The sequence below is a fragment of the Notechis scutatus genome, chromosome 1 (assembly GCF_049901735.1).
Source record: "Notechis scutatus isolate UNSWTSFEM ecotype Mainland chromosome 1, rNotScu1.2, whole genome shotgun sequence".
NCBI lineage: Eukaryota > Metazoa > Chordata > Lepidosauria > Squamata > Elapidae > Notechis > Notechis scutatus.
The window spans coordinates 216,738,588-216,761,931 of record NC_142009.1 but is presented as its reverse complement, the minus strand read 5'-3'; the positions used below and the strand labels follow the sequence as shown (position 1 = coordinate 216,761,931).

Below are 23,344 nucleotides of genomic sequence, written 5' to 3'. Positions count from 1 at the left end.
AAGTTCTACCAGTTCAGTTAATGAAATAATAAAAAGCAATTCTTCATTTATTTCAGTTCTTATAATAATGCAGCCTAAAAAAATAATTTTAAAAAGACTAGTTCAGTTTAGACCTGAAATCTGTGGGGACAGGCTTTTTAAGCATTGGACTGAATGTTGGAAAGGGCTATTTAAAAGGTTTATTAAGGTTTATTAAGGTCTTGGCAGTAGAAAAATGAGAAAAATATTTAACAATTAGAATAATAAATCCTGGTTTCATTAAGAAAAATATAGTAACAAAAGGGAGAAGATGATAATTTATGAAATCGGAAGGTGGAAATAAAAGTTTAAAGACTATGTTCTGTGTTGAAGTGCATTTGCTTTTTAATCTGCTGAGACTCCTAAAATCTCCTGCCTTCTAATTGATTTTCTTCCATCTCTCCAATGGTTTCATTATAAATTTATTTATGGATCAGTTAGACATGATCTGCAAAACCAGTTTTCCACTGATTTCCTTCAAGAATACGTTGTGGACTGAATCATGAAATTCAGTTAAGCAGTGGGTGAATGGAGGGAAAAATCTGTTCTTGAACAGTACTTCTATCCATATCAGACTATGCTGTAAACATTCTCCCTAAGTTTTGTTCTCTGATTATTTGCTGCTGATGGTAGGGCAGGAAGCCTGCTTCTGGAGTCCAGTGGGACTTCTTAAGGTCATTAATCAGATTCCTACTTGCAAGCTCACATGGCCTCCAAATAGTACTGTGCAATATATATTTTCCAAGAATAAGTTAACAAATATATCCTGAAAGGGAAAAGACTGATAGGTGTGCATTTAGGCATGTGCAAGAAAAAGAAATTTATATTCTATCTTTTGTGCAGGAGCTCTAGACAGCATACCAGGGGGGTATGTTGTGCTTTCTCTTCCTATTTTTCCTCATAACAACCCTGTGAAGTAAATCACCTGTGGTGATAAGCTTCTAGGGCCAAAGGTGAAACTAGAATCTGGCTCCTAGTCCAACAGCTTAACCACTACACTACACTGCAATGGTTCTCTAATATGCATGTATGAATGAATAATTTGAAGTGTTAATTGCACTCAAATCTAATTTAAACTTTTGTTTTATGGAACCAAGGATAGCTAACCACTGGTTTACTTTGTTCTAGGGCCTTAATACTAAATTTGATGTATGTTGACTTATTGTAAAAAGATACTCACCTGTGGAAAGATGTTGAGCTCCATTTCTTGCTATACATTTTAGAGTTCCATCTTCTCCCACATCAGTTTACCTTGTTGTTAAAACAGTTCTGTTCTTTTTGCCTCTATAATTTGCTCACATAAAACTTCTGTGTGAAAGGGAATTAATTATTCCCTGGTTAAATGTGGATTCCATCTGTTACATTAAGAGAACTCTTCTTTGCCTATTGTCCAAAAATTTAGGTACGGCTTTCTAGTTCTCAGTATATCAAGGCATAGGCAGAATTCTACTTGACAATAAAACATGGTTATGGTATTGAAGATAGTTACCTTGCATTCAGAAGTTATTGAAAAGAAAGAAAATCTCATAGGATGAAAATAGCAGATCATCTTACTGCAGACAATGGGTATATTGAAGATCAGCTTTAAGATTACATTTTGGGGGCAGAAGGTAGGAATGCTTGTCTGATGAACTTATCAAATGGGGTTTCTCCTTCTTTTCATGCATTCATCATTTATTCACTCACTTTCTAGAGCCACCCATCTCATTCAATGACTCTGGGTGGCTTACAATTGAAAAAGATATATTACAATGAAATGTACTAAAAACAACAATAAAAATACTAAAAATATTCAGGTTAAATATACTTAGAAGTAAGATTCCCCTGTCCAGTTGCTTTATGTTTTTCCCCGACTTCCTTCTTCTTTATGCTATTTCCCCCTCTTTCTTACTTACAATAGACAGAAATAATCTCAGAACAACTATGCAAAGTAAATAAAAGTGTTCATGTTCTAGTCTGCTTTGTTGTGCACTGTTAAAAGATAGGACAAGTATATAGGTAGGTGTTGGCTGATGATACTGCTGAAGTCAAATTAAAATCTTTTCACAGTTTTTGTGATCTGTAAAATAGATCCCTATTTAGCTTGTTTTGGTAAACAAGCCTGAATTTTGAGAATTGTATGATATGAGTTTGTATATTTGCTGCTACAAGTGATATTACCATGGTATGTAAATAGTGCAAGAATTATGCACGAACAGAGTCCCCTTGTGGTGAAATTTAATTTAAAAAATGATAAATAAAAACATCTGATTCATTCATAGGAAGATAGATGTGCTATTTCTTAGCTTTCAAACTTGCTGGAAATATCTAATGGTGCTTTTTATTATCAAACATATCACATGTGGCTTATCACTATCTTTCTTTATCCCACAGGGTGTCCACATTGTAAGAACTCAATCCCACATTTCACAACAGCAGCAGAACTCTTTAAAGAAGATCGTAAGGTAACTCTACAGTCATTTGGGGGTTTTTGGAATCAACTCCAGATTATTTGATCTATTGTTTACTTCTTCTGCTTTTAGAAACATGTGAATAATTTCCCACTTTGCCCCTCTTCTTGATTTCTTCCAGTTAAATGTGATTAGTGGAGAAGGGTTGTTGTTTTTTGTCTTGGGGCAATCTCAACTTGAGGTGAAGTTTTTTGTCTAGGATTTAAGGAAAAGAAACATAAACATGTAAGAAACCCCCAAGAGCAGCTTGCTGTGAATGTTACCGCTTGTTCTATTACTAAAAGAGACCTACTCTTTTTCAATTTTGAGATGAGAATTGTCATTAGCCTGAGAATATTGGTTGGCTAGATTCAAATTGTGGAAAAGGCTCAATTATTTATTATGGACTTCTAACACATAATATAGATAGCATCTTCAACAGTCCCATGATGTACTAATTAAAGTTCAGAAAGATCATTGCAAAATGACAGATCTAGTTGTAGGGTTCAAATGTTGAGAACTATGAATATTGCCCTATGAGAAAATATTGAGAGAAGTTACTAAGTCTTGGGGAAAATGAACCATGGAATTCCTGATCTAGGTTTAGTAGGTGTCTGTGCATAGATATATGCATAAATACAAACTTACATATGTGTTTGTGTTAACCATTTTGGGGAGGATGCTGGTGCTATAAGTTTTCACCAAAATGAAATATCTAATTTTGCCACAAACATTCCTCCGAATAATACTTCAAATGAGCATTGCACTATTCTGTGTTATTCTGGAGTGCAGGTCACAGGAGAATTAATTTAAATTAAAGGAAGGCAGATTTAAACTTCTTAAGACTAAAAGCTGTTTGATAGTGGAACCAATTACTCAGAGAGATAGTGGATTTGCCTTCACTGTGTATCTTTGGATCAAGTCTAGAGACTCTACTATTGAGAATACTTTAATTAGGATTCCTTCACTGAGCAGGGAGTTAGTCTTAATGGTCTGAATGGGCTTTTCAAACCCTGATTCTGAACAAGAGCTAGAAGTTGAATTAGGAAAGGCATGGAGACAGCAATACATTCTTCCTACTGTGACAAGCACTTCAAGGAGAAGTATATTGCCTTCTTTTGCACGTATATGAGTATTTTTAAAATCTTGATTATTCAGTATCAGTTCCTCTTTTGCCATACCATCAATACTAAGAAAACTTATTGCTTTTCAAAACTCAAATGGTTTTATTCTATCTGGCAACCCATCCCAAGCAACATGCAACTCCACACCTACTCCTCCCTCCTCTATAGCTACAGCATGAATACCACAACTTTGTGGATAGCCCATGAGTCTTTCTCAACTATGGTAATTCCCCTAATACTGAGAACTTTGTGTGTATAATGTAAAATAACTTTGTCCAAATTATGGGTGAATTCAGAATTTGCATTGCTTCCATTGAGTAATAGATTTATTCAAAACCTGACAAAGATTGAGAGAGGTCCTTTTAGACCTCAAGATGGTGATTGATGGGTGCAGCCCTTATTTCAACTAATAGTAGAAATAAGAAATGTGCCAGCCAACTAAAATGTAGAAGTATAAAATTTAATGAGCTGGAACCTAAGTTCCAATTCAGGATATTGAATTTGAGAGTAGTTCCTGAAGGCCAGGCATACAGGAAACACAGCTATGTTTTTATCTACTTTGCTTGACTTTTCAAGGTGGTGGAGATTGATAATTCTATACTATTTCTTCAATCATATACAATTCAATTCTGCTGAAGTGCTCTTGGATTTGCTAATGACCTTTATGGATATTCTATACAGACTGTACTGCTGTTCAGGGATGCACTTCAGCATTATCGTAAAGCTCTTTTTAAACAATTCCTTTCTCAAATTTCTATGAATCTTTCTTTTGGTCTGGCTGCTGCTACACAGTTCAGTAGACAACAGATAAGCAGATATGTAAAACAAATTGGACTTTAAAAATCCAGCGAGCTTTTAATTTTCAAAGGAAAATATTTGCATGTGCCACATAGTTTTTTTACAAGCTTGTATTTGTCTCCAACATTGTGGTTCTCAATTTTCCATCTTCTTAAGCCAGTCAATATAATACCACAATGGAGGAACAGATTGTATAACCCAGATAGGAGAATTAAGATACAGAGTTATCAGTCTCTGTCTTTTGCTAGCTACTTATTGAAAATCCTTGAACTATGTCATTGCCTTCATAAGGCGTTTTCCTATTTGAGAAACTGCAGTGCATATTTTTAGGATCATAATTCCAGTACCTTCAGCCAATGCAAATATTTGGTTTGAACTGTTTCCATTAATTCCATCATGGGAACAATTATGAAACTTTGAAAAGATGGAATATCTATTGCTGATTCCATTTTACCTCTTACATTCCTTTAGAATTGTATATTTTGAATAGTTCTTGCCCACTTGCCTATTTTGTACTCAGTCTGTGTAAAGTAATGTTAGCGATTAATATTTAGAGTTATGAGGAAACAAGTTACCTAATCACCATACAGTAGTAAAAACATAATAATATTAGAGAACTAACACCAAATAAAAACATTTTCTTAAACGTTGAAACCAAAGTATATCCTATTTACATTCATGCAATATAATCAATATCACACCCAGTCTTGTGACATCTGAATGTCTAACAAATGTATTCTCTTATAAACTGTTGTGAATATGAGGCTGTAAATACCCATACTGCATTTTTATATGGGTTGTATATGTTTAACTCTACGCCAAGCAGGGTGACTCTGAGGTGGAAATGGACTGTACCTAAATTTGATAAATAAAGAAGTAAATAAAAGATTTAGGATTTTCTTTTCCTGCATACCAGCATCAGCAACTACATACACTGAAAGCTTTAATCTAGTCACATCAGAAACACCACTAATACTCCAAAAGATCCTCAGCTGTTCTTCAATTACAAGTTACCATCCAGCATGAGAAGCTCATATTTTGGCACCATATTGTCAGTCACTTCATATCATCTATGGCTGTGGTTTTCTTGGATTGATTTGCCATTTCTTTCTCCCACACAGAATGTAATGACATCTTTGCCATTATAACTAAAGTGATCATCTGCTTCCAGCAACTTCATATATTGTTGCCACCCTATGTAGAGGCCAGCTTGCTTTAGCTGGACTGCTGGGATGAACTTCACACCACAGGTGACTCTACTGGGACTATATATTCTGGGGATACACTCCCAGCCTTCTTTCTTCATCACCAACATTATTCCCAGCTTATATGCAGCATCCAAACCTAGGCTGATCTCCTGGGAATCACTGCATAACTTCATTGAGTTGATCAGAAACACAACATTTAATTGATACAATAGTTCATAAAAACTAAGCATCCTTCATCCATAGCCCCTTTATAGGGAACCAGCATTCTGTAATATTCATATGTAGAATCGGAACTGAAGTCACTTGGTATTAGTATCCTTTTCTGTATAAACAGGTTTGTCAACTTTAATTCACTACTTTACAAAAGTAGTGATATTTTTAAAAGAGATAACATTTCAGTCTGGGAAAGAACATTGGGGGAATTGAAGACTTGCCCTTTTTCATTCTTCTCTAAAATCAATGTTCAGTAAGCTATTCACTTCCATTTTCATAACAAATGTCAATATTTGCTGCTGTGGAGATTTTTTCCTTGAATCAATAAACTGATGAGTGGCAGTACATATTTTAACAGCAAAAAAATAAGCCGAATGTTCCTCAGAAGGTTTTTATTATCGCAACTGTAAGAGCTTAAAAAAACAGTCCTTGGAAAGGCAAAGAAGGCAAAGAGTATGAGCATTTAAAGTGACTTTTTCTTGTATTTTAGTCAAACAAAACCTAACATGAATAGTTTGCTGTTTGTTTGAACACAAATAAATCATAGCAGTTACATGCTTCAATTGCTGATAATTTAAATTTTAAAAAAAACCTAAGTTTGTAGGACAATAAACCTAAATTGAAGTACCTTACACAGTTTTTATCTGTTTACTACATTCTTTGAAAGTTCTTGTAATGCTTTTTATTAAGTATTGGGTATCATTACATTCCATGTCACGACAGAATTCACTCATCTGTAAATAATCATTTGTTCTTGGATAGGAATACCAGATTTTCTGATGTTTAGGATTTTGTTCCCTATTATGCATTTTAATATCACAATGACAACTAAATTCTCAGAACATCCGTTTAGCTATTTTACTTCTTTTTTACTATGAGTGTGGTATTACTAGCTTATCACTCTGTGCCTTTTTTGGTAGAGTAGACAGAAGGACATCTCCTCCAGGATTTCTTTTCAATAAAACCGTCTAACCTGTGTGAACTGCTGCCATATTGAATTCAGTGACAACCTTTGGTTAGTATTTTCTGAAAGTATGCAATGTATGAGGAGATATGGATAGTCCTCGACTTACGACCACAATTGACCCCAAAATTTCTGTTGCTAAGTTGAGACATTTGTTAAAAGAATTTTGCCCCATTCTCCGTGGAGCTGCTGCGAGCATCCAGACAGTGGGAGGTGCTCCAGTCTTCACTTCTAACAGGCTGAGCTATAATTGAGGAACGCTCCTCCTCCTCCACGTGACTCCTCCATGCGTTCCCCCAGTTTTAGCTCAGCCTCGCTAGAACAGGCAGCTTGAATTTTCACTCCTTGGCCGATCCAGGTTCTTATCTAATTTCAAAATCAGGTTTGATCTCTCCTTTTTCCTTGTCCTTTGCGCTTTTACTTTTTCGTCCTAAATTTACTGGAGGAACGTTTTTTCGTCCCTCAAGGGGGGAAATAGGGGGATTTGGAGCCCTTTGCCCCCCCCACCCCCCCTCCCGTTTTCCTCTGCCGCTTTTCAAGCTGCGCTACAGCTGAGCAGCGGCTTGAGATCGCGCTTTTGCTAGCGCGCCATTGCGCCTTCCCCCCACGAACGCCTAGAAGCAGAAGCTTCTTCTATAGCCCTCGTGCCTGTTTTCCAGCCATTTTTGTGTGTGCTAGAGGATTGTGCGTCTCTGTGGTAATCGCGCCGGGGCCGGCGGCCATTTTGGGCACGCCTCGTGGCCGGCCGCCATTTTGGATTTGTTCGTTGCTATCTTTCCGATCGGGCTGCAAGGGTTTTAAAGGCCCATAGCGGGACCGGCAGGCCGTGTGGAGCCTAGTGGCTAAGGGTAGTGTGGTTCAGTTCCCGGTTGCCCTTTCATATTGTTTCTAGTTGGCTTTTCTTGTCTTCTCCACAGCTCGCCCAGAGACGCAGGCACTTACTTCCCATTTTTGTTGGGAGGCTGCCTCAGGAGGCCTCACCCTTTTTTTCCATTGTTGATTATTCTTTTCTGGCCTCTGCGTTCATTTGGTGTATTGGATGGTTAGGATTTAGTTTAAAATTTTTTTTCCTTTCTTCTTGGTTAGCAATAATTTGAAACAGCTTATTCTTAAACCTTTTTTTGTTTGGACTTGATTGGCACCTTTTGGGCCCCGCCCACACACAAAAAAATTAAAATAAAATAAAATAAAAATAAAATAAAATTCGATAAAGAAAATAGATTATAATAAAAGGGGGACGCGGCTCAACTATAGGAAAGCCGGCCTACATTGTAGGTTGAACTCCCAGGCATGCCAACCGCCCTTTTTTTCTTGTCTAAAATCTTTTTTGTGTCATGGCAGAAGGCAATCCCAGTGGCCCTTCTTTGAAGGCAAAGTCAAAGACACACTATTTGCGCAAAAGGGACAAGGACTCCTCCAAGGCCTCTCAAATGGATGCCTTAAGGCGTCATAAGGCCTTGGAGAAGGAGTTTGACAAACGATCCAAAGACTCGCTTTCTGTACATCCTGCCCGGCCCTCTACCTCTATTCAACCCCCTCTCCTTTCAGGTCAACCTTCTCCTTCCAGGTGCTCACCGGCACGTAGCCACCAGGTCTCTCGCACGCCTGAGGCGACCTTCACACCAACTGCAGCGGGCCTACGTCCAGAAGACCCGTCCTCAACCATTATTCCGGACAGCATTAGAGAGTGGATGCAACTGGCCATCAGACAAGGAATAGCAGAGGGCATCCAGCAGTTGTCCAGACCAGGTTCCCAAATGATGGCACCCGAGGTCGAATCGATGTCCGGAAGATCTCTCTCCAGACCGGCTTCACATCACGGTCAGGTACCTTCCCAAGTGGAGGCCCCCTTCCCAGAGCCAACTTAACCCTTCCACCCGTATAGCGCACGTAGGAGCTGTGATTGATTTGGTCGAAGGGAAGGTCTTCCTCTCCCAAGAGAGGTTCACCAGTATCCAAAAAGCTATCAGGACAATCAGGCAGACTAGAGGACCTCGTTGCTGAACTTGTCCAAGTTGCTTGGAAAGTTAGTCTCAAGTATATCAATTATTCCCTGGGCACGTTTACATTCCAGATCCTTGCAGTGGTTCCTCCTGCCTTACCAACGTTCCAGAAGGAGCAACTCAGGTCTCGTGGTGAAGGTCCCTCCAAGAGTTCTCGCCTCCCTCCTCTGGTGGACAAGACCCTCTACCAACAGAGGTCATCTCTTCAAGGAGCCCCAAAGGGTCACTCTCACAACAGACGCCAGCCTCTCTGGATGGGGAGCCCACATGCAGTCGCTTTCAGCCCAGGGAACTTGGTCAGCAACCGAGCGGCGCTGCAGCATCAACTGGCTGGAGCTGCACGCAGTATATCTGGCCCTGCGCGCCTTTCTTTCCCAGGTACAGGGCCGTCACATTCTGGTCTTAACAGACAACACTACGACCAAAGCCCACATCATACATCAAGGGGGCACTCATTCTATTCGACTCATGAGGGAGGCCGAGCGAATTTGTCGATGGGCAGAGAGACATCTCTTATCCATCAGGGCGGAGCACATCTCGGGGGTCTCGAATGTCCAAGCAGACTGGCTGAGCAGGGCCACGCTGGACCAATCGGAATGGCGCCTTCACCCCTCCTTGTTCAGGGAGGCAGCAGTGATGTTCGGTCAGCCCTTGGTGGACCTGTTCGCATCCCCGCTCAATGCCCAGACACCACGGTTCTTCTCTTGTTACCCTGCCAACGGCGCAGAGAACCACGATGCCCTGCGCTGCTCCTGGCCCACTGGGCTTCTGTACGCCTTTCCTCCCCTCCCGCTAATACCCAAGGTGATTCAAAAGTTGATTCTCGAAAGGGCAGAGGTCCTCCTGATAGCCCCGTATTGGCCCAGGAGACCGTGGTTTGCGGACCTTCGCAATCTGTCAGTGGCCCCTCCGTGGAGGATCCCCCTCGACAGGATCTCTCTCTCCCAGGGACCTCTTCAACATCCAGACCCACAGTGGCTTCAGTTAGCCGTCTGGAGGTTGAGCGGGAAAGGCTAAAAAATGAGGGTTTGTCGGTCCAGGTCATCAATACCATCCTGGCAGCAAGGCGGCCTTCGACTACCCGCATTTATGACGCAACCTGGAACATCTTTTGTAAGTGGTGCCATAAGTCGTCCGTTGATCCGCTCTCGCCTTCAATTGCGCAAATCCTGGCCTTTCTACAGGCCGGACTAGATAGGGGCCTCTCCCCCAACACTCTGAGAAGGCAGGTCGCAGCCCTGTCCACGGTGATCGCTGGCAGCTCTTCTGACTCACTTTCCCACCACCCTCGCATACGGTCTTTCCTTAGAGGGGCTTCTAATCTGCACCCTCCAGTGATCCACAGATACCCTACCTGGGATCTTAATAAAGTTCTTATGGCATTAACTAAACCTCCCTTCAAGCCTCTCAGGGAGGCGCCACTTCAGTTTCTCACATTCAAAGTGGTGTTCCTTGTGGCGATAACATTGGCAAGAAGGATATCTGAAATAGCAGCTCTATCCGTGAGAAAGGACTTATGTGTCTTCCACACTGATTGGGTGGTTCTGAGACCAGATCCTGCCTTTATGCCAAAAATCAACACGGCCTTTCACAGATCCCAGGAATTGATTATGCCTAATTTTTGTCCCAAACCTTCCCGAGAAAGGGAAAGGCAGTGGCACACCCTCGATGTGCGAAGGGCTCTTCGTATCTACATCTATCGTACACAGTCAATCAGAAAATCAGAGTCTTTATTCCTGTCCTTTTAGCCAAAGACGCTGGGCTGCAAGGTTTCCCCGTCTACTGTTGGCCGCTGGATTAGGGCTACTATATCCAAGGCCTATTTAGCGCAGGCTCTCCCTGTCCCTAGTGGGATTACCGCTCACTCTACAGGAGTGCAGCCACCTCGGCAGCCTGGGCTACTCAGGCGTCGATTCAGGATATCTATCGAGCAGCTACCTGGGTGTCTCCATCTCCCTTTATACGTCACTATAAAATCGATGTTTACGCCTCAGCTGAGGCTTCCTTTGGTAGGCGAGTCCTTCAGCAGGTGGCAAAAGATCCAGAGGTGATTCCGGACCAGACGGAGTCCCTCCCGTAGGACAGGCCATGCTTTGGTATGTCCCACTGTCTGGATGCTCGCAGCAGCTCCACGGATAATGGGCGTTGGTACCTACCTGATACGCCCATTCTCGTCGAGCTGCGTAGAGCATCCAGCCCCACCCTAATTGGTCCGTCTGGTGGGGAGTCCTGTTTCGGCCAATGATGTATATAGTTCACAGTTGAGACTTGTATTATAGTTGACATGAGAGGATAGTTGTTGTCTTCTCGTCTTCGTAAAACTGGGGGAACGCATGGAGGAGTCACGTGAAGGAGGAGGAGCGTTCCTCAATTATAGCTCAGCCTGTTAGAAGTGAAGACTGGAGCATCTCCCACTGTCTGGATGCTCTACGCAGCTCAACGAGAACGGGCGTATCAGGTAGGTACCAACGCCCATTTTATTATCTTTCTAGCTACAGTGGTTAAGCAAATCACTGCAGTTCTTAAGTTAGTTAAACACAATTGTTAAGTGTATCTGGCTTTCCCATTGCCTTTACTTGTCAGAAGGTGATCACATGACACCAGGAAACTGCTACCATCATAAATATGAATCTGTCGCCAAGTGATCAGGTGACCTTGGGGATACTACAGAGGAAAGTGAAAAGTGATCATAGGTGACTTTTTTCAATGGCATTGTAATTTCAAACGGTCAGTAAATGAATGATTATAAGTCAAGGAATACCTGTAGTTGCTTTTGTCTGAATTGAAAGTTCTTTGTTAACCAACCTAAATCCTAACATTGTGAAAATTACACCCTAAACAATTTTGTCCTACCATACCTTAATTTCCCTTTTCTGTACAGCCTTTTGCTCTCAACTCGGTAACATTTCTGAGATGGAGCAATGATGAGAACTACATACCTTGTAGTTCAAATGTGATACTTAAAGTCATTGAAAATAACCCATTCTGTATATTTTCAATAAATCATTAGACAATTTTTTACTAAAAAGAATGTCCAACTGTTTCCTGGAAAAAGTGTTTTAAAAAATAAGTTAGTATACTGATGCTCACTCAGAGTCACATTGAATCATGAGATGAATGACAAATTGATAAATAAATAAAAATACTGCTATTTCAGTAAAAAAATTAAAAACCATGACAAAATATATCTCATAAAGTTAAGATTTTAAAAGGCTTTTTTAATATTTCTAATTTCTAACAGATATGTACAAACATGCAACTCAATATCTGGAAAGGGTCCCAAGTTAAAGAACAAACAATTGGTAAAAAAACTAGGCCATTTTTAATTCCTGACATACAGCAAAGCTAAATATTTCAACATTTATCTGGATTTCATTTTGGATTATTTCTGAAATTCTTTTCCAGAAAAATCAATTTCTGCACTACTTGCCTGTACTCTGATAAACTATCAGATAAGGCTTAATCTCAAAAGCTGGCAAGGAATTGACATGTCAGGTTTCTATAAACATTTATAAAAAATAGGATTGCAAAGGAATGTTGTGGGTTAATACCAGAGCTAACACTATTGTTTGTCTTTATTATAAGGTACTTTATATAAGTAAATAACAAATAAAGGAAAAAAGGCAGAAGTGAGCCATGGAGTCACTGAAGCTTACTCTACCACTAGGTGTTGTTCGCTGGGTTGAGGAATTTGCTAACTACCATTTTCTGATAGGCTCTAAGAAACTGGCAGATCAGTGCTTCAGAAACTCAGATTTTGAATTTAAAAAATTGCATATTTTTAACTTTATTATTATGTACTAATTAAATTCAATTTTATATTTCCTTTCCAGAACTTGTATAAGGAAATTTTATACATAGTTATAATTTGCTGTATATATAGGAGGAGAAACCGTTTAATGTAAATGCATCTGGATTTTTGAAGAATGCTATCAAATTTTCCAGAGATTTCACTCTTTGGGATACAGTATTTTATTTTCAAATAAATCAGGCTATCTGTTCACCAGTCTGTCTCAGGGAACTTCATGACTGGATTAATATGCATTCTTTCCATCCTTGTGTCAAGATAAATTGCACTGTCCCCATAGCCAAGCTCCATTGTTTTGCAACAAGAAGGCCAGCAGATGGTTCTTTCTTTACAGATCTAATATGGGGCAATTGCAGGGGAGCCATTGGAAGATTCCCCAGCTTCCTTTCCTCTCACACCCTAAATCATCCTGTGACAGGAAAACCAGTTACTCTCCATAACAAGCGACAGGTGGGTTGGCAGACTCAAGATATGTGCTCAAGGTGCAGAGTTTAGTTATTTTTCAACTTGCACAAGTGAAAGGGTGTTTGCTTAGGGCAATTTATTTTGCTGTCAATTAAAAAAAATCCCAGCTGCTAGATCAGTATGGAGTGGGAATATACAGAGTGCCATAACAGAAAGCTTGCAGGAACATCATCAGGGCCATCCCACATTATCCTGTGCTTCCCCTGAACCTTGACAACCAGTCAATCAGGTTGTCATTTTTATCCACAACTATCAGTCTTCTGGAAGATAGATTTCATTATATTAAGATTGATATCCACATATTAAAAAATGATCACGCTGTCATACAAGTCCATTCTAGAAGATCAGCATTTCCCCATAAATAAACAAGCATTGCTCTTTCAGAAGTATGACAATCACATTTAAAGATGGAGCTGGCAGCACCTTGAAGGAACCCACAGAGTATGCAAAATTTACATAGCCCAAGTGATCTATAAATTTTGGACTTGCCCAAGTGGTAGTACTATGATCCAGGTAATAAATAATAAAGATAATTTGTGAAAATCCTGTTATACATTTGTTGGGGAGTATTACTACCCTAGTTTAAATTATCCAGTAATCATCTTTTTTGGGGGGTTGGGAGAGGCCATAAATGCATTGGTCTTTTGCAGTGTATGTTTAAAAGCAGGTCCAAAACATTCCAGAAAATTAGTACGTGTACAAACAACTCATGTCACATCTAACTGGAGGATTACACTTTACATACTGTAAGCAAATGTCAATCATGAAGAATCAGGATCACATGTTAAGTTTTAGTTAAGATTATTTATTCTTCAAGTCTTTACACAAGAATCTAGTCACTAAGTTTTGGCATTTAGTTCATTTGATATGAGTACTCCAAGGTCCTTGACAGAGTGAGGATCATCAACGAGGTCATATCCGCCTATCTTATATTTGGTGTACTGATTTTTTTTACCAATTTGTAGGACAGAGCATTTGTTGGTCGAGATTTGGAGTTGCCAATTGTTTGACCATTCAGACACATAATCAAGGTCACTTTGAAGGACAATAGCATTGTCGGTGGTGTTGAGTAGTTTTATGTCATCTGCGAAGAGGACGCAGTTGCTTATAAAGTGATCACAAAGGTCATTTATATAGAGTATAAAGAGTGTGGGTCCTAGAATGCTGCCTTGGGGGACACTGCTGTTAACTGGAGCAGGGGTTGTTATAGCACTCCCTATTTTTACTATTTGTTGCCTGTTTGGCAGGAACGCAGTAATTCACTTATGAAGGTATCTGGAAATGCCATAAGAGTTTAGTTTTAACTCTTTTAGTTTAGTTTTAGTTTGTCATGTACCACTGAATCAAAGGCTTTGCAGAAGTTTATGTAAATTGCAACTATTGCTTTACCCTGGTCAAGTAGAGTAGTCCATATGTTTTTGCAGTGTAGGAGTTGTAGATTGCAGGACAATTTTTCCCTGAAACCAAATTGTTTTTTGGAGAGTAGGTTGTTTGATTCTAAATGGAGGGTGATGAATTGGCTAATGATTGATTCCATGACTTTGCACATGACACAACACAGTGACTTACTTGCAGCCCAAGCCAAAATAGTCAGTGACCAGCTGAAAAGGGGCATGCCCACAGCAGATTTAAGCAGCTAATGGGAGGTGAGCAAATTCTGCCCTACAATCATGCCAGCAATATCACAGAGGCATTGTACTTTATGTAAGATTTGTGTCAGGAAAGAGGTAAAATGTCAGGTGATGTTAGGCTACCTCCATAGCATGGTGGCGATGAAGTGGAGGTGATATGATAAAAACAAGTCCCTTAAAAGTGTTAGCCTGGCAACCTCAGGTACAAATGAGCCTTAAGTAAAGAAGAAAATGAGAATAGACTTTTCCATCCAAAAATTAATGTATATATTCACAGATAAGCCAACCCTCAACTTTTTCACCAAAATATCATAAAAATTTGCCATCTGCAAATAAACATTTTATTTGACATTTTAATTTTCACAGTAATAAGACTTATTTAAGACTTATAAGTCACAGACTTATTTGTGGATGGCACATTTTCATGGTATTTTGGTTAAAAATTCAAGGTTTGTTTATCTGCGGATGTTCTTATCTCCAAGTGGGATACTTTTAAAAAGTATGACCATATATACTCAGGGATAAGCTCATTCCTGGATAAACCGAACATATTTTGAAGGTATATTTCAGCACCTAAAATTGTTGACTTATCTGCATGTATATAAGAGTAAATTTATGTTTGCAATTGAGGTATCTATAGTTTCAGCTCGTAAGCCAATAATTACATGTCCCATTTTTTCACAAATTATTGGACAAACAAGTCAGTGTGTTGATCTAACTACTTCTAGTCACAGGCAATTATTTTCTTCTAGGGTGTTTGTTCTATGAAATCACTTAGTAAAAGCTTATTCATAGGTTTTCCAAGGATGACTCTCTGGTGCTTTCCTTTTATTGTTCTAACATCCTGAATTCTTCTAGCTGATAGTTGGTGGAGGGACAGACTTCGTTCTCCTCCTTTCTGTCCCTTCCCCATTGCAGGACAACCCAGCAGCCAATCAAATAGCATTGGGAGGAAGCAGGGAAGAGGAAGACAAAATGGCCACCTAGAAGCACAACAGACCTAGAGCTCGTGAAGAAGAGGCTGAATAAATGGAAGCCAAAGCCCAGGAGTCAAAGTAATGAGTAAAACTAAAGGCTAGGTAGCTCCGCTGAGAAAGATGCAATGGAAAGGGAGGCAGCAGCTGAGAAAATGGGAGAGAAAAACATTTTTTTCCTTCTTTCAGATCTGGTATGAGGGAAAGTTCTTTCATTTCCCTCAGCTGGAGTCAAGATTTGGAAGAGGGAAAGAGTCAAAAATCCCCCAAAAAGCAGAACAAGCAAAGAAAATGTCAAAACTTTGACACAACAGAGATAGAAAGCAGAAAGTAAGATAAAGAGATCTCTCTGTGTGGAAAAGGATAATTACGCAATAGAGGGTAACCACACAAATATAAAAGATTGAACACAAAAGAAAATTAGAGGTCAGCATAAATATATTAGGGATGTAGAATAGAAAGATATGAAAATATAATGAAGCTGGACTTTAAATAATGTAATGTAGATAAAGAGCCTCTGAAAAATGGACAGCTAAAATAGAATATAATTTTATTAGTGAAATACTAATTTCTGAACTAATTAAAGACATTTATAATTTATAGTTTCTTTTTTTATGATAAGCTTTCCTTATAAAATAAAAGGGAAACACAGAAACCCAACTAACTCTCTCAAGTTCCCAGCACTTCCAATCTTTATTGATTCTGAGTCATATTCATAGTTCAAAAAAAACCTGTGACATAGTCATATTTCAAATATTTGCTATTTAAGAAACATATTGTGATTAGCTGAGGGATTTGTTTGTTTGTTTGGGGCTTTGTTTTTGTTTTGTTTTTTGCTGTATTTTGTTTTTATTTCTCAGGCTTCTTTGCAAAAAAATTCTTTTTCTGTCTTCCCATCTTCATATTGACATTTTTTCCATTTCAGATAGTTGATTGACATAGTAGTTTATATGTACATTTAGAAGAGCAGGGGAAGTTTAATCACTGAAAATACTTTGTGTACATCAATCTAACAGTAATTGAAGAAAAAAGAATTAATCTTAGATAAGCTTACTTATTTTAAGTATATACAGTAAAAAGTATGAGAAAGAGATAAAATTAACGTTCCCTGAGCCATCAAAATCTTTCCTAATAACATTTTTCCCACCCCCTTTCTCCTTCATATATTCTCTGAAAATAACCTTGTGAAAGTTATAATTCCCTCAAGACAAACAAAAGATAAAAGATATTAGACTGTAGTGAAATGAACTGTATAAAGATACTTTACAAGAATTAAAGTCCATTCTTTTCAGGGGCAATAGAAGGAAGGACAACACTGGAAGAAATTTGTGGGGAACAATGGAGCAAGGCACCCTAACTGAAAAGTAGCCATCTTACACTAGTAGAGTGAAATGATTTGAAGGGATGGGCTTTTACATTGGAATCCAGGGACAAGTTATTAGATAATTTTCTCAAGCTGAAGAACTAAGAACAGCATATATAGTTACTTAAGAGTTGTTGTTGTTGTTAGTTGTGAAGTCGTGTCCAACCCATCACTAACGCATGGACAACATTCCTCTAGGCCTTCCTGTCTTCTACCATCCCCCAGAGTCCATTTAAGCTCACACTGACTGCTTCAGTGACTCCATCCAGCCACCTCATTCTCTGTCGTCCCCTTCTTATTTTGCCCTCGATCATTCCCAGCATTAGGCACTTCTCCAGTGAGTCCTTCCTTCTCATAAGGTGGCCAAAGTATTTGAGTTTCATCTTCAGTATCTGGCCTTCTAAAGAGCAGTCGGGGTTGATCTCTAGGACTGATCGGTTTGATCGCCTTGCAGTCCAAGGGACTCACAGGAATCTTCTCCACGGCACCATCATCGTTCAAAGGCCTCAATTCTTTGGCACTCAGCCTTCCTTATGGTTACTTAAGAGCAGTTTCCTTTAATTGTCTTTACCTACAGAAAGAATTTTGCCAGACTAAAGCAACTATTTGCATAACTACAAGTACCTACATCTGGGAATAGCTAGGAAGGATCCATTTTAACCCTCTTTCTTTCTCCAGACCAAACTTTCTGAGCTCCACTGCCATTTTGCCCCCTGGAATGCAGTTCCTCCCTCCCTCTGGGAATCCAGAGTACATTCTACCACAAGTCTGTACTGAGTTATCATTGAGTCATTCAGGTCCCTCCTATGGCATTTGTAACTTCTAGATAGGTAGAATTTTCAAAGATAAAGATTTTGGAGATTCTAGTTTGTCAATCCTTAAACTTGTTTCAAGCATCTCTCTCCCAGATGTTGAGAGTTCAATAGATTTGTTTGGCTTTTCATAGTAGTCTACTACTCAGGATGAGTATAACAACTGTGTGGGAGAGGTCCAAATTTGAACAAAAGAAATAAAGCATTTTGATTTTTGAAATTGGTAAAATAAATCGAAAGCCTTAATGTAATATCTTGCCTTGTACATTAAAAAAATCAATTACCTAATTTGTGTGTATGTATTTGTTGAATTTGTCACTCATCAGAACTTTTAAGCTACAGCAAAATCATATACATTTTCACAGGAATCATTTGTATTACATGACCAAACCAATACAAGCCTGTTTGGGTGCAAGAAGCGCTGAAATTTGGCTGCTTTCAACTTTAACAAATCTGCATTTATTTCCAGCTAGTTATCTCTCTAGAAGTCTTTGGAATATAGGTGGTAATTTTAACTTACTTAATTAAAGTAAGTTTACTTACTTATTTGTTACATCTGATAAATCCTGTAAAATAAGTCATAAGATAGACTGAATCAACTTATTTTACATATATTCAAAAGCTGATGCAATGTCTAAACTCCAGGGGTGGAATGCTACCGGTTCGGCCTGGTTCTATAGAACCTGTAGCTGCGAAAAGCAGTTGACACCGAACCGGTTCAGTGTTTGGCCCACCCGCCTGCCCGGGCTCTAGGCTGTCCTTTATTCCCTGCTTTTCCCTCCTCCGCTGCTTTGCGTGGCACAGCTGAGATTGAAAAAGCAGGAAACGAGGATTTTCAAATGCTGCGCACCTGAGCACAGCACTTGTCAGCTGTCCAGGCGGCACACACGATTGTCCCCAGTTTGGAGAACCGGCAAATCGCTCCACTGGCTGACCCCGCACCTCCCCGCCCACTCACTCCTTACCTGGCATGCGAGCCATCCAACTTGCCTGGTTTGGTAAGTTGCTATTTTTCCTTTTTTTTTTCCCCCGACCATCATCTGTTCTGCTCTGCCAGGAAATTTAGATTAGGTAGAAAGCAAGAAATCCTTGGATTTTTTTACTTTCTAGCTAATCTAAAAGCAGAGCCAAACCTTCCTTAGGACTGAAGCTTTTCAGTGCAGACTCAGGTAGCCGATTGCAGATAGATCTCTAAGTTAATCTGTGATTTTGTGAGTAAGTCAATCTGCCTGCCTGCTTTGCCTGCTTTGGAGTAAAAGTTGCTCTTTTTTTATAAAAAAAATCAATATTTACATAAATATTTATAATATTTACATACAAGCCATGCCCACCCAGTCACATGACCACCAAGCCACACCCACAAATTCAGCCACACCCACAGAACTGGTTATTAAGAAATTTGAATCCCACCCCTGCTAAACTCTATTTGCATTTGAAAACTAGAGACAGAAGTTAAAATTAATTTCAGCAGTGTAATTTTATAGAAGATGTCAAACAAGCTCAAGATAGGAAACAAAGATATATTAGCGTCCAATAAAAGACATGGTAAATTTTGCTTCTAAAATGGGAATTTCCGAAAGCTTTATGAGAGAGGGACCCTTGATGTTACAGGAAATCATAGTCATTTAGGAATATAGAGTTCAACAGTAACTTTAGTTGTGCTTAAAAATAAACTGGAAGTTGCTGAAGCTTCAAAACTATAGGGGATCTCTGTACATGAAAAAATGTTGCTGATCTATATTACTTTTCTAGCAAGCCCAAAAAGAGACTACCACACACATTTCAGATACAATTTATTTTTTAGAGGCATCCAGATAGACTGCTGCAATGGATGTGACTAAGCCATATATAGCAACCAGATCCATCTTTTCCATGAAACAGCACAATTGATCTGTATAAAAAAACACTTTTGGGCATAGATGTTATCTAAGTATCTGAGAAAAACACTGGATACAGGAACACGCTCAAAGGCTTGCTGACAAGAACAAGGGCTGTGTGCTGCATCCAGTGAATTTGTAGCTAGTGGAATAAACACACTTAAGGAGTCCTCATACATAATGCATCACACTGGAGGCAAATATCAAGTGAACCCCAGCCTCTAGGGCTCTGTCCTTGTCTCTGTGCTCGTCAGAATTGTTATAAGTGATCTAGAGGATGGAAGGTAAGAGGTGCTTATTGAAATTGCAGATGGCATCAAACCAGAGAGATTAACTAATTAGAGAACAAAATTATAATTTCAAACAACAGGTTTGAATGTTGAGACTAAACTAACAGGATGTCAGTTATAAAATCCTGCATCTTTGGTAAGAAAAATTACATGCATACAGAAGAATATTTTTCCCAAAATTACACTGAAGTATAAATAGGGCTATTGACAGGACCTGTACCAGAAGGAAAAGTAAAAGAAGCCTAAAGACTTGTAGGTTTACAAGCACTGTTAGGTATAACATTGATACCAAATATGGTTTGGGTGAATAAATATATAAAACTTAGATATCATGGTTTAAGTGCTTATCACTTTAAGCACAATGCAGCAGGCAATTAGCCGATTAAGGGTGCGGTTAGAAGTTACAATATAAGGAAGCATTAGAAGCTGGAAAGCTGACTGGCTGTTACTGTCTGGCTGTAACTGTGTGCTGCTGCGACTAACTGTGATTACTGACTGTGAGTGCCTGTGACTGAACTGTTCTTGTTTGCTACTGTTTACTGAATATCCAGCGTTTGTTTCTCTGGAGAGTGAAACCGGAGGATCGGCTGATAAAGATATTGCAAGGACTCTTAACTTGGACTATACTAGTGAGTCTTACTGGATGGAAATACTGTGAATGACTTAATGGACTGAATGACAATGCTTAAACTCTAACTGGATTAAAAAACTATTTAAACTACAAACAGGGTTTGTGTTCAGTGTGTGTATACTCTGGGGCCCTTCCACTCTCCTTTGGTTGCCTGGCTTGACTACTGCTGCAATACTCTGCTAGGGGTTAATCCTCAAAACCCTAACCTTGGTTATGGGCCCAGCAGCATAGTCTAACTAACCAGGATATAGCAGAGAGAGTTGGTGTGAGTTGCACATTACTGTAAAAAACAAACTGTTTTAATTAGTTTAAAATAGTCAAAATATCTGAAGAGTAATGGCACAAGTAAATTTGTCACAACTGTCCATGATATCCAGGCTGGATGGAACAAACTATGTTTCATGGTCAATGAAATGTAGTTTACTTCTACGCAGAGAAGGTTTGTGGGACATTATAGCAAACCCACCAGATGTGAGTAGCTGGGATCCTGCTAATGATGATGATAACGAAAAGTTACAAGACTTTAAACTGAAGAATGAGCAGGCTTTATGCATCATAGGACTGACTCTCTGTGATCAGCAGCTTGTCCATATTCGTGGAGAAGAAAATGCTGCAAACTGCTGGGAGAACCTCAGGAAGATTTATGTTCGGGACAGTGTAGGAGCACATATAAATCTTACACGGAAGCTTTTTCGAACGCATCTTCAGAGGAATGGAGATATGTTAGTTCATTTAAACTGTATGAAGAGCATTTTTCAAGATTTGCAAGAAAAAGAGCTTATATTTAATGAACTGCAACAAGTCTACATAATATTATCTTCATTAGATCAAAGCTATGATGACTATGTGACTTCGTTGGAAATATTGCCAAAAGAAAGCCTATCATTAACCGAGATTACAGGCAGGCTACTAGAAGAAGCCAGAAGAAGGCGTGAGCGTGACGAGCTGAGAGAAGATAAGAAAGAAGAGAAATTATCTTCAAAGCTTGAAAGAAACCAGCAAAGCAAAGTAAAGCACCTGGAAGAAGAGAATTTATCTTCAACGGCATACACAATTAAAAAGTGTTTTAATTGTGGAGGCAGAGGACATTTGGCAAGATTCTGCAAAAAGAGAAAAAGCCAGAATGTAAAAAAGCCAAAGAAAGCATTTGAACTAGCCACGTTTAGCAACTCTGATGTGAAGAATAATTTATGGGTGGTTGACAGTGGCGCATCCCACTGCATCACAAGAGATAAGACAAAATTTATAAAAATGTCTACAAGCTCTCAACATATATCTCTTGCAAATGGCTGGAACCTGAAAGCGAAAGGTCAAGGTTTTGCACGTTGTCCGTACATAAACCAGGATATAAAAATGTTGTATGTACCACAACTAAAGTTTAATTTGCTTTCAGTAAGGGTATTAGATAAATTAGGTTATGTAATTACTTTTAAGGATAATAATTGCATAATTGAAAAAGATAACAAAAGGGTAACTGCAGCTTTAAATGGAACATTATATGTATTAGATAATAGTAAGAAAGGGGAGGCTCAAACTGTATTTAATAATATAAAGCCTCATGAAGAATGTATCCATTTATTGCATAGGCGTTTGGGGCATGTAAATTTTAAAATGCTAAAACGTACAGTTGAGTTATCTGAAGGAATAAGGTTAAAACCTTGTGATAAATATTTGCGTTGTAATGTTTGCTGTGAAGATAAGAGCAAGGTATTGCCTGCAAATAGGCTAAATGGTTTCAAAACAAAAGAACCTTTAGAAGTAGTATTTGCAGACATAATAGGTCCAAAGAAACCCAGTATGGGGGTGCTAGATATATACTGAGCATTATGGACCATTATTCTAGATATGGGTTTTGCTATTTAATGAAAAGCAAAACTGAAACATATCAACATTTTTTCAATTGGCTTAGGTTTGCTGAAAGAAAGTCTAAACGACAACTGATAACCCTGGTGACAGATAATGGTACGGAATTTATTAATAACAAATTCCAGAACAGACTTAAGGTAGCTGGAATAGAGCATAAGAAGTCTGCTCCATACAGGCCAGAACATAACGCTTTTATTGAAAGAAGAGGCCAAACACTACAGGCAATGGTTAGAACAATGTTAAATGATTCTGGGTTACCTGATTCTTTGTGGGGGGAGGCTACAATGTGTGCTAATAACATATTGAACAACGTTGTTAATACAACAACAGGTGAAATTCCATTCACCAGATGGCATGGCAGGAAACCTGATCTAAGTTACCTGCACACATTTGGTGCACCAGCATGGGTGCATATTCCTGCACAAATCAGAAAAAAAGGGCAACATAGAGCTAAAAGATTTTTCTTCGTTGGTTATCAGGCAAACCATAGGGCATATAGATTTTGGGAGAAAGGCACATCTAAAGTGTTATGTAGTGCTAGTGCCCAATTTCTAGAACATGAAGGATGGGAGAAATTAGAACAGGATGCCAATAAAGATGTAATTGTTGAATCCTATAGAAATCCCATTAGTTATCCCTGTAACTTTAAAAAATAAAGTAAAGAGACAAATACAGGATGAAATAGTGCCCATAAAGGAAGAAACAGATTCAATAGCTGAACAGGATGAGGAAGATGAACAGGTAGTAGTTCAACAAAGTCCTCCTGTAAGCCCTGTAATTCCCAGAAGAACTACACGTATATCTAGACCGCCTGATAGGTACCAGGCTAACACAGTGTGCCAGATTAATCAAGTTCCTAATTCTGTAGAA

The 23,344-nt window shown here is 39.0% G+C and overlaps 1 protein-coding gene across 2 annotated transcripts in view; it reads left to right on the top strand.

Annotated features, from left to right (window-relative positions):
- The window catches only part of PDIA5 (protein disulfide isomerase family A member 5), a 251,595-nt gene that overhangs the window by 209,679 nt on the left and 18,572 nt on the right, over positions 1-23,344 (top strand). Inside the window, exons 15-16 of one of the 2 annotated variants that reach the window (XM_087950218.1) lie at positions 2,392-2,462; positions 5,491-6,821. In XM_087950218.1, coding sequence (XP_087806344.1) covers positions 2,392-2,462; positions 5,491-5,517 — 98 coding nt within the window. In that variant the 3' untranslated portion in view covers positions 5,518-6,821. Of the gene's footprint in view, positions 1-2,391; positions 2,463-5,490; positions 6,822-23,344 lie in introns of those variants that run through there. The other variant, XM_087950217.1, reaches the window with a different exon arrangement.